The following is a 12,668-nucleotide window of genomic DNA, read 5'->3' as shown; positions in this document are numbered from 1 at the left end:
ACTAGAAGTTGGAGAAAAGTTTAAAACAACTGAAAGCCATTTAAGTATTTAGATTTTAGAAAAAAATCTTGGCACCACTGTGGAGAACGGGCTTAGGAAAGCAAGAATGCCCACAGGAAGACCTGTTAGAGGCTATTGCAGCTCTCCCCGCGGGAGATTTTAAGGTGGCCCGGATTTAGAGAGTGTTAGTGGGGATGAGGAGGACTGAATGGAGGTACGAGGTTTTTAGTAAACATGGTCATCTGGAAAGAACTATACTTCTCCAACATATTCATAGGGGCAGATCCAAGTTTTGTGGGGCCTGATGTTTATAAAATTTGGGGGCTGTGTTTTAAAAAATAAGAATACAGGCCAGGCGCACTGGCTCACACCTGTAATCCCAGCACTTTGGGAGGCCGAGGCGGGTGCATCACAAGGTCAGGAGATCGAGACCATCCTGGCTAACATGGTGAAACCCTGCCTCTACTAAAAATACAAAAATTTAGCCAGGCATGGTGGTGGGTGCCTGCAGTCCCAGCTACTTGGGAGGCTGAGGCAGGAAAATGGCGTGAACCCGGGAGCTGGCAGTAAGCCAAGATTGCACCACTGCACTCCAGCCTGGGCGACAGAGCGAGACTCCGTCTCAAAAAAAAAAAAAAAAAAAAAGTGAATATTTATTTTGATATATTACAATTTTAAAAAAATTTAGACAGGGTCTATCTAGCTCTGCCACCCAGGCTGAGGTACAGTGGTGTGATCTCAGCTCAGTGGCATGATCTCAGCTCACTGAAACCTCTGCCTCCCACGCTCAGGCAATCCTACTTCAGCCTCCCAAGCAGCTGGGACTACAGACATGTGCCACCATGCCCAGCTAATTTTTGTATTTTTTGTAGAGAAAGAGTTTCACCATATTGTCCAGGCTGGTTTCAAACTCCCGGGCTCAAACGATCTGTCTGTCTTGGTCTCCCAAAGTGCTGGGATTACAGGCATGAGCTACCATGCCTGGCAGTAAATTACAAATGATAAAAAGCTGCCAAGCATTACAAAAATTGCATAATCCAGGAATTACCTGATAAACTTCCATAATACTTTTTTCCCTTCATTTTTTGATTGCACACATTTTGATCTTTTTTTTCATAACACAATTTTTTTGTGACATTACTTTCTATATAGAGAAAATAAAAGAACCCAGTCTGTCCTCTAGCATGGCCCTCTGCCATGGCCCTGGGAGCTGTAGGACAAGTTCACACTGAGAGATAGCCTCTAGCCCTGTGCTTTTCCATCTTTGTGCCACGTGAGTGATAATGTGGGATATGCATGGCATGAGATGGCACAGTGAGGAGCAAGAGAATTCCTGGAAGTCTTTTCTATACCAAGAGAGCTAGTGAGGGCTTAACTGTATATTAGTTAAGTGCTTGTGAGCCATCTGTGAGAAACCAAAACCAGGCCCAGTACAGTGGCTCACGCTTGTAATTCCAGCACTTTGGGAGGCCGAGGCAGGTGGATCACTTGAGGTCAGGAGTTTGAGAATGGCCTGGCCAATATGGTGAAACCCCATCTCTACTAAAAATACAAAAAAAAAAAAAAATTAGCTGGGCATGGTGGTGTGCACCTGTAATCTCAGCTACTCAGGAGGCTGAGGCAGGAGAACCACTTGAACCCGGGAGGCAGAGATTGCAGTGAGCCGAGATTGTGCCACTGCATTCCAGCCTGCGTGACAGAGTAAGACTCTGTCTAAAAAAAAAATACAAAAAAAAATTTTTTTTCTAACTTAACTGATCTTAAGTCAGATCCCAAATATTCTGTGGCCACCCTTATGTCACATGACACAAAGGAAACGAGATGTTGCTGGCCAGGTGCAAAGCATTAGTGGTCTTAACTGATTGCAGTTATTTCATTTCAGCAAATTTTACAAAACATATCATTATATAAATGCATTGCTGGGTGCCTCCCAGGGCCTTGGAAGGGCTGCTGTGAGTGAGGGGCCCTGCAGCTTAAACTTCATTAGCTTCCTGATTAATCTGCCTCTGCACACATGAAAAAGGACTTATCTAGTTGAGTCTGGTGTTATTTCTAGTTCTTGGTTTAAAGCAACAGAAACCAACTACAACTTGGAAACTGTAGTCAAGAATAACTCCCCAAATCCTGCTTTGAGCTAATGTAGCCACCCCTGAGCACATACCTAACAGTGTATATCTAGCAACTCTGACATTAAATATTTTGGCCAGAGCCACTGCCACCATCCTCACTGGAAGGTGGGGCCTGTAGATCCTGCTACTTTGTGCCACAGCTTCTGATGCAAAATCCAGGGTGTATGAACTGCTTGGCAGAGCCTGGTCCTAAGAGAAAAGGGAGTATCAGGCCTTTCCAGCTTCTGTTTAGGAGACAGGTTCGTCCTTGCAGAGGGGGATTCCCAACACAGGAAGGATCTTCTGATCCTGGGCAGCCTAGAAGAAAATAAAAGCCCATGACAAGCTCTAACATGTCCACCTGAGCTGAAATGTAATGAGTTCATCTTAAGAAGCTGAGCACAAGGTTTCACATTTCAGTAAGCTTTCTGCTCCAGATTTTCCCGGAGTTATTCAGATTATTTAAACTTGGAAAGTAGTCATTTTCTGTGCAGTGCCCTCCTTATTGTCTAGCAAACAAGGGACATGTAATGAAAGCAGACCAGAGCTCCTAACCCAATAACTACTGCCTGTTGTCATGTGTGATCAAGCAACTTTTTCTGACTTCATGGTATCAAAGGCAGGTTAATCTCAAGGAAAGCGTTAATCATTGAACAGCTTTTTGTTAATACCCTCCATCCAAGGGTCATGGCAATCGGACTGAGAGAGATTTTTGAGTTAAAAATACTTTATTTGGAAAAATAGCTAATCAAAGGAAGAACAGTGCTCATTCCGTGTAGCTGGGCAGTACAAAGACACACATAGGCCAAACTAATAGATACGACGTTGATGTGATTTAAAGGGAGATGATAATTTGAACAACCCCATCAGTTGCCCAAATGTACCTTTGAGCAAATTAGAAAAAGCTGCCCTTTCTTCAGGTTAGTATTGTCATATTCTGGAAGATTTGCTTTATAAATAAGCAAACTTCTGCTGTCTGCAAATGAGAATGACCCACTTAGAGTTGTACTGTGTCCAAATTGCACAATGGTATATGGCAGCCCTAAGTATGAAGAAGTTTTCTTCAAATTTATATTTATTATATATACAGTCTGATAGAAGCATTAAGCAAACAACTTTTAAGACAGTACTTTTTACACATGATTTACCACCCCAACCTATTAGTTATTTTCAGTTGTTCCAAGTTTCCTTCCAGTCTCTACCAATAGGCGCATATATTTTAAGAAAGTATTGTAATAGTAATGAGTATGCAACTTTCTGTATGCCACTTTGATTCTCCCACTTAAAATAATTGAAAAAACATTTTCTTGCATTGCTACATTGTCTTTCTTTTAATGATTTATCACGTTATATCAAGCAAACATACCATAATGAATTTAACCACACTTACTTTGTAATTTGAGGAACTTTAATCAACATGTTATGATTGATAATATTGTACACCTAAGGAAAGAAGTCATAATGAAAACTTTGAGATAGAGAAGTTATTTAGATAGTGTAAACAGGTGAAATAATAAACATCCTTCCAAACAATCATACCAAGACGAATATTTTACTGGAATTAGGCTAAACAAGAAGTGAATTTGTATTTGGAATTTTTTTTGTTTGCATAAAGACCATATTTTCCCATTTGTGTTTACACTGTAATGAACCATTGTAGAAGGTGCATTCCACATCAATGTGCACTGCAGGGTGCACTGCAGAGAAACAATAGGGTGAAGTGAAAAGCATTTGGTTTTGGAATCAAATGGACTTGAACTGCTGTGCTCTGAAATGTTATGTTCTGCACAAAAAGACTTGTGCAAGAGTGCTCATAACAGTTTTATGTGTAATAGCAAAAAATAGGAAACAGCCCAGATGTCCATCAATAGGAAAATGGATAAACTGTGGTATATTCACCCATATAACACTATTCAGCAATAAACAAAATGAACTACTAATATGCATAAAAACATGGATGGATATCAAAACTATGCTCAGTGAAAGATGCCTTACACAAGGCGGCATTCTCTGTGGTTCCATCATATGAATTAAGGTTTAGAACAAGCAAAGGTAATCTATGTGGAAAAATATCAGAAAATTGGTTGCTTCTGGAGCTTTTTTGTCTCAAAAAAAAAAGAACCTAGTATTGTACTCTGTTTAATAATATGCATTCTGAAGTATTTCAACTTACTTTGATATGTATAAAAACTAATATGGATCGACAGATGGATGGAAGAATTGTTATATATAGAGGTGAATGAGCAAGCATGGTAAAATGTTGAGTGTAGGTTTTCCTGTGGGATTCAAAATTTTATAATTCAACATTGGAAAATGTTTTGATCTTGGAAATGTTTCATAAACTTCTCAGTTTCAATTTCTGCAAAATAGAAGTAACGGCATTTACTTCACAAGGTTGTTGTGAAGCTTTTAAAAAATTGCCATGAAAATAGGCATGCTCTGTGGTAGATGTTTACGTGCCCTATGAAGCTGCTTGTCTTCTCTTTCATCCCCTCTTCCCTGCTGTGCCAGTTTATAAGTCAGGATAGGTGTTTTTGGATTTGGTAGCATTGCCTGTGAGCAGTGGTCTGAAGTGGTATGTAGCAAAATTATTGGGGTTATGAAGAATGAACTGTCTGCTGTCTGCTGATTATGAATTCCTTGAGCGGAGGAACAGATTTTAATAACGGAAGTGGCTCAAACTCCAGGGAAGAGGGATACCCTGTTGTTATACTTGGTCTAAAGGAATTGGTAGAAACAGAGAGGAAGGACAAAATGTCATAGGCAATCATCATACGGATTTTAACATTTAAAAACTAAATAGTTAATTAGTCACTAAAAGCTCTATTTGTGAGCACTCATTTATCTAACAAATATTTATTAAGTGTCTACTGCATGCCTGGCATTGTGCTAGGAGCTGGACGAATGTGCAAGATAGAAAAAGGTGCCTGCCCTCTTGGAGCATACATTCTAGTATTGCTAAAGTTTATTGGATTTACAGGGATCAGTCTGTTAGCCAGCAAATACTTACTGAGTATTTGCTGAGTGCCAGACATGCAGAATACTATAATAAACTAAACAAACATAGTCCATACTCTCATAGAGTTTGCAATCTAGCAGAAAAGACAGATTTAATCGAATCACCGCATTTAACTGTATTAAATACACTATAGTGTGGAAGAGACTGGGAAGGAGAAGTACAGGATTCTTAACAGAATTGAGGCAGAGTTTCCCCCGTCTAGTCTGGGTGAAAAAAATTTTCTCCCCTAAACTTTTCTCTGAGTTAAGAGATTGAGATAAGTACAAACAGAGCTTGAGATAGCCAGTGGCCCAGGTCAGGTCACCAGCAGAATAAAGAACAGAATTAGGAGCACGAGGAGGTGATGTTGTCAGCTGCATTGCTGAGCATTCTTTTTGACTCCTGTTTGGCTTACTATGCCTGTGGATCTCCTATACAGTTTGGCTACACAAAACAGAGTGAGAACTGTTGAACTGCTTTTAACCATAGTAAAGTATTCTGGAATTAGGTTTGTCTTCTGCCTAGTCAAGCACTATAGCAAACACTCTAACACTCCCATGGGGCCAAGAAGCTGCTAGAAACACAGATTGTGGGATCACGAAACAAAGCAATGATGCAACTAACCCATTGCAAGAACATTTTCCCCCTAATGAGGTCATTGGTTCTGAGCAGAAAGAAGTTAGAAGCCAAGAGAATATAGAGAACTTATGGGAAACATATGTGTCTCACAGATAGAAACTGGGACTCCTATATAATTATAATGCACCCTGGGAACAAATAAAATGAGTTGCTTCAAACCATGGTTGCATTACACATTCTTTAGTGGGGACACTGATGTGTGGGATTCTGAACTTCTCACCCTCTTAATCAGAAGGGGTCTGGATTATGCCTGGAGGACTTCCATTTTCCAGCACTATCAGCAGACATACAACAGGTACATAATAAATACTAGTTGAATTATTATAGGTTTGTTTCCATTTGCTACCTGTTTCCCTGAAAGATAAGAAAAATATAGAATTATTTAGTGACAAGCAAAGGAAATGTACAAATAAGTGAATTTAGAGCTTTGCGGTGATTCAGTTAAAATGTTGAAAAGAAGTAACAAAAATTTAGCTTCTGCTTATACAAGTTCAGATTTGTTTTCCTGTCCAGAGAAATGCCTATGACTAAAAGCCATATTTCATGGCATCTTCTTAAAGTCGAGTAGGTGTGAAAGCGTAGGAAGCCAAGAAAATCAGAGAAGGACAAGGCTGGGAAGTTAGAATATAGGAGAGTTACAGCCTTAGACCGCCTGGATTTATAATCTCAGCTCTACCACTGATTAGCTGTGAGACTGTAGTCAAGTTATCCAACCTCCATTTCCTCTTCTATAATGTTGGTACCTGCCTCAAAGTTATCATTTGAATTACTGCGCTTAGCACAATTTCTGGCACATAAGTGCTCCATACATGTTAGTTTTTATTCCAAATGATTTTTAAGGTGAACTCAATTTCCTCTATAAGGTTTTTTTTTTTTTTAAATAAACATGATTTGTTGAATGAATAACTGAGGGTAAAATGTCATAACCCTGCAAGACTTTTTTATAAATATGTTCACAAATCAGAAAAAGATCCTCTCTCATGCCCTGATTTTGTTTGAGATTACATGACCACCACACCCACACAAGGGGCCACTTAGTCTGGCCTCTCTGAGTGAGGAGTGTTCTCCTCCTACCTAGGCAAACATGAAACCTAACAGAGGATTCAGTGTTAATTTGTCTCTTAAAGACAATTCTGCATTAAGAAATGGATTACTTTGCTACAACCTCAGCATATAAAAAGTCTAAAGAATCTGCGCATTCTGAGTTTGTGTCTTTTTGGTCTCGGGCTGTGATTTATCTGACAGGCCTTGGAGAGAAAGATATAGGCCTTTACCTAGATCAAAATCAGGTTGAAACAATAAAGGTATTTTATGCTTTGTGTAAGCTGGTAAATACCATGACTTTTGGAATAACAGTCTTGCTGAAAAATTGACACACTTTTCCTTCTGGTATGTCTTTGCATAAATTGTTCCTCTTTCTGCAAGATTAACTGATACCATCTGTGAGTATTCTATCCCCACTCTCAGCTTGCATTTAAATCTGCATGTTTCCTTTCTCTGCCTCTTTTCAAAGGTGCTGGAATACAAGAGCTACCCTTAGCTAATGGCCAAACACTCCGTCTGAGCTCCCTTTCTTTTAACCCCTTGCTTCCAACTCTGCATCTAAAGGCAAAAACAATCCTCTGACTCACGGCCCTCCCCCTGCCTGTGATAGGCTGCTTGGAATAGCAACAGCCTGTGTCACCGAAAAGGGCAAAGCCTTCGGAAATAGAAACAAAGTTGGTCACAAATCACATTAGCTTTGCCCGAAGTTTTTCCCCACACTCTTCTTTAGCATGCTATTATGGGGAAAGTGACCACTCCTGGGAGCGGGGGTGGTCGGGGCGGTTTGGTTGCGGGGAAGCGGCTGTAACTTCTACGTGACCATGGTACCTGTTGAAAACACGGAGGGCCCCAGTCTGCTGAACCAGAAGGGGACAGCCGTGGAGACGGAGGGCAGCGGCAGCCGGCATCCTCCCTGGGCGAGAGGTAAAGTGAGCCTGTAGTGCTCGGGTGACCGCAGAGAAGCAAGCTGTACTCATCTCCCGAGTGTACTGTCTCTTGAGTCCCGTGTGTGTGTGTGTGTGTGTGTGTGTGTGTGTGTGTGTGTATGCGCGCGCGCGCATGTGGGCGCGCTGGATGTGTGGAGAGAAGGGGACAGGGTCTGGTGGGACGTGGGATAGCTCGGAGCTGTAATGTTGTGAAGATCGAAGTCTTGGTGGAAACTTATGTGCCAAGAAAATACAGGTTACACATCCACCACTGGTACGATGGGTCCCCTTGATTGTGTTTACATAATACAATGTATGGATGTTTTTCATATTGGAACGGTCCACCGGCAAAGATAGTCTCATTTGTAAACACACACAAGCACACGCTTGCCCACACTTTTTCATTTATTGTCACAAATGGACACTGTAATCAGTTGACATTATAACCACTGTTTTAAAAATCAGTATTTTAAACAGGCTTCATAAAATTATTAGTTATGTAATCAATGAGAACACAAACTTCCTTTTTAAATTCCCAGCACGTTTGTGATGAATTTGAGCGTTATTCAGAGCCTGAAATGCTTGCTTTGCTGGGTTCTGCCTTCTTTAAAACTGGCCTTGCAAACTGAGGTTTGTTTGCTATGTTGACCTTCTGAAGGTGAAATTTGGAAAAGTTTTAATTCATTTAATGATCTTTGATAAATCAGAGGCTGGTCTTCACTTCCACATTTACAATTCCCACAAATACATTGTACGCTTTTTGCTGCCTCTTCCTGCTCATTTAGTTTGTGCTGAAAGGAATAGAAAGTAATTGTAATATGAAATGACAACAAACACAAAAAATCTTCTCTTTCCTACTACTTTCCTCAGCTGTGTATTCTTAATCAGATATTACATTCCCAAGCAGCATATAGAAATTTCATGCAAAATCCAATACACTAAATGATACAAAAGACATCTGCCTTTCTCTTGGGAATGGTCCTAATACTGACGTTTGCCTTGTGGGTTTGTCTGATCTTGGGGAATTGAACCTGTGACCCCTAACATCGAGGCATGAAGCGGCCCTCTTCAGGAGTGGAGAAGCCCTCCATCTTCCATGTCCTGATCTCAGCCTTCTCTTGCTTTCACACTTCTCATCAAGAATGAGGCCGGACGTGGTGGCTCATGCCTGTAATCTCAACACTTTGGGAGGCCAAGGTGGGCAGACCACTTGAGGCCAGAAGTTCGAGACAAGCCTGGCCAACAGAGCGGAAACCCTCTCTCTACTAAAAATACAGAAAAATAAAAAAATTAGCTGGGCATAGTGGCACATGCCTATAATCTCAGCTACTCAGGAGGCTGAGGTACAAGAATCACTTGGAGGTTACAGCGAGCTGAGATCACGACACTGCATTCCAGCCTGGGTGACAGAGTGAAACTGTGTCTAAAATAATAATAATAATAATAATAATAATAACAATGAAAGAATATCTGGGGTCATCTTTCAGTATGGCCTGCCCTCTCCTATGCAGAGGTACCCTTATCCCTAAGCGCTTGGTACTCATTGGCCCACAAGTTCCCTAACAGCAGGCAAGGGAAACATATTTGGAGATAAAGGGAAAGAGTTGCAAAGTTCTTTTCTCCAAATTCCTGGGAACATGAGCTTCAGTGTAGACTGTACAGCAAGCTGAGGTGGTGATGTTAACAAAAGGGCTCACTAAATACAGTCAGTGATAATGTCACAAAGAAGATGAAAAGAAACTCTGCCTAGGAAGGGCCTTTGTAGTAACCATTAAAAATGGACTGTTTATTTTGATATGGCTTTGAAGGTACAATGTGCTCTTAATAGCTTATATTGCACAAATTCACAATTATCCAGAAGAAAGATAATGTGTATTTATTTACATTTGCAATAGCTGGTTACGTGCACAAAATTCAACTTAAAGTGCAACTGTTTATGTTGTTGTAAAGAAATAATAAATGGATAAGTACCATAAATTATCTTTCAAATTTAATTTTAAATTAACTTTCATTATGTAGAAGAGAAAGCCTAAATGTTTCCTTAAAATGTCAAATGAATACAACTTTGATTTGTGCTATATATAATATGCATTTAGATGAATGCAAACCTTTTATTTTCTACTTTTGTAAATTTTCTTAACTTATCTTAAACATCTTTTGGCACCCAAAAGCAATTATACATACATATGTATAAATGAATGCATATTGCAGACTTGCTGTATGCTTTTCTTAAGTTACTTAAAGTCTCCATTCATTAATTCTGGGATTGTATCTTCATCTATTTTATGAAGGTGTTGAGATTTAAAGACGTAATATTTGTCAAATACTCCTTTTGGCTTCTTCATATTTTCAACTTCTATAGTTGTTTTCATTTAAGACATTCAGAGTACTTAAATTATGCTCAACAATTATCATAATATGTCTGCATTTGAAGGTAGCAAGCTTTTCTACATTCCTAGATGGAAAAATCAAAGCACAAAGAGGAATGAGTTATATAACTCAGGACAAGGTAATTAAATCATGTGAGATACTGAAAAACAAAACAAAACCAACCCCCTAAGGTCTACAGTTGAACTCCCTTGATGCTGCTGTACACAGCGAAAAATTTTGGCAGGTCTTTCTTGACTAACCCTCTTTAACTGAAAAGAATGCTTTGTTCCAATGACTAGAAGCTAATGAACTTAATTCATTTTCAATAAGCTATGACTCAAAGTGGTTACATTTTTAGTAAATTTTTTCAGCTTTCATGGACATGTTCCAATCCATCTTAATATAGGACAGGATTAAGCTCAGTTTGAAATTCTGGTGCCTAGAGTTGACAACAGATATAAGTGAAGTGAGATACTAGACGGATGGAGCAACTCACACAAGGGAAACCTGAGGTCAGAAGATGTGTGATTGGCCCAAGGTCACACAGAGGATGGTGCAGAACTGACCCTGGTGGCCTCTGGCCCAGGAGATTCAATACTGACTTCTTCAGCTCCCAGGCTTACTTTATTTCATGATCCAAACACTTGGCTGGGAACAGAGTCCTCTTAAGTTTCCCTTCACCCCCATCTGTCCAAAGGTTCAGAAACCAAGAACAATATTTACTGTATGAGTGCAGGTTGTCAGCACGGCAGAACTCTCTGGCACTGGGACCCAGAACATGAAGAACGGGACTCATGAACTCAGCTGAAAGGACTGTCCTTTATCCCCTCTGAAGATGCCACAGTCTGGAATTTAAGAAATACACACTTCTGCTCAGCAGATGAACATTCTAAGGCAGTTGTTCTCAAACACTTTTAAAGCTGTGAACTCCTTTTTCCTAAATGGAAGCTGGGCAGGTGGTGAGTATGTAAGATGTAACTGTAACTAAGTTCCTACTGAGTGCTGTTTTCCTGGGTTTAGCTTAAACTGGGCCCCCTGGAATTTCGTCAGGCCTGGCTTTCTCAGGCTTCGTCAGTCAGCTCTAGGGGAAGTCAACTTGTAAAAGAGACGGAGACTTGGAAACAAACTCATCCTCAGGGAAGAGAAAGTCAGGCCAACCAGCTTGAGCAGATGTCAGAGCTTTGGTTGTGAGAAGACAGATTCTAGTAAGAGGCCAGTTACCTTGGGCAGACCCAGGCATCTCAGAGTTTTTGATACTGGGCCATTCCCATTTTTCCACACTTTCTATATATTAAAAACAATTAAGCATCAAAACCCGAGACAAAAATTATAGTGCTTTAAAAACATATGTATTTAACAAGTCAACATCTGATAACAATGACTGTGTCTACTGTGATATGTATTTCCAAGGAAATAACAGGTTTTTTTTGTTGTTGTTTTGTTTTTTCTGAGATGGAGTCTCGCTCTGTCACCCAGGCTGGAGTAAGATGGCACGAACTTGGCTCACTGCAACCTCTGCCTCCCAGTTTCAAGTGATGCTCGTGCCTCAGCATCCCGAGTAGCTGGCTAATTTTTGTATTTTTAGTAGAGATGGGGTTTTACCATGCTGGCCAGGCTGGTCTCCAGCTCCTAACCTCAGGTGATCCACCTACCTTGGCCTCCCAAAGTGCTGGGATTACAGGTGTGATCCACAGTGCCTGGCTGGAAATGACAGGATTTTTAGACGTGTTCATTTATGGAGGACCACTTGCTCTTCTGTGTGGTCATGAGACCAGATTTAAACATAAACATCTCCCCTTTCAGTCCAGTCAGTGTATCTCTGTGACTGTACATTTAACCTCACTTGGAAATCACATCAAAAGTCTAGATTTGAGGCTTGTCACCACTGTGAGCACTGGGCAAATGGCTCCTCTGGGATCTCTTGGGAAGGGAAAAGGCTGTGAACATGGTGAGAGATGTTTCTCTGCAAACTCTGGGTGCTATGCATCATACGCAGCAGTGGTCTTGCTCCTCTCTAAGGATGTGTCACCTAGAGAGAGCAGAGAGGTTGCCACAGACCCCCTCCCAGGTTCTGAAGCAGCAGCAGACGCATGCTGTAGGAATGCCCTGCCAGGGCCTGGCAGACCCAGACCAAGCCAGCCTGAAAGCAGCCGGCCAAGCGGTTGGGCCCATCTGAGCAGGCTGAGATTAGCTGGTGCACACCAGCATGCCTGAACCAGTTTTTACAGCCATTCTGATAGGTCGGTGCCTCTGTCCTAGTTGTTAAATATTCTCAACATCACCGTTCTCTCTGTCAGATTACCAACAGTTGCTGAGGCAGCTGAAAGCCCAGGAATAGGCCTGGTGGTAGCTGATAGGACCTGAATATGAGCCCAGAGGGTATCTCTTTTGTGAATTCTCAAGAGGGTGGTCTTTAGTGGTCTAGAGCTTACACTAGTTGGTAGAGACAGAACTCAAAATACACTGAATCTACCTTGGAGCAGCCGAAGGAAGCTGAGATTTGCATGTGTATATAAAAGATGAATCTACCAATTTGAAATTGCAATTTTTAATTGCTGTAGGTATGTAGGATTTTATTATTCA

General features: G+C 40.8%; 1 protein-coding gene across 1 annotated transcript in view; it reads left to right on the top strand.

Moving 5' to 3' along the window:
• Positions 1-7,396: 7,396 nt before the first annotated feature.
• SLC2A12 (solute carrier family 2 member 12) overlaps positions 7,397-12,668 on the top strand; it is a 65,618-nt gene continuing 60,346 nt past the window's right edge. Inside the window, exon 1 of the mRNA XM_054490405.2 lies at positions 7,397-7,713. Within this exon, the coding sequence (XP_054346380.2) occupies positions 7,611-7,713 (103 nt within the window). The 5' untranslated portion in view covers positions 7,397-7,610. The remainder of the gene's footprint in view (positions 7,714-12,668) is intronic.

This window comes from Pongo pygmaeus, chromosome 5 (assembly GCF_028885625.2).
Source record: "Pongo pygmaeus isolate AG05252 chromosome 5, NHGRI_mPonPyg2-v2.0_pri, whole genome shotgun sequence".
NCBI lineage: Eukaryota > Metazoa > Chordata > Mammalia > Primates > Hominidae > Pongo > Pongo pygmaeus.
This window is presented reverse-complemented; position numbering and strand designations above follow the sequence as displayed.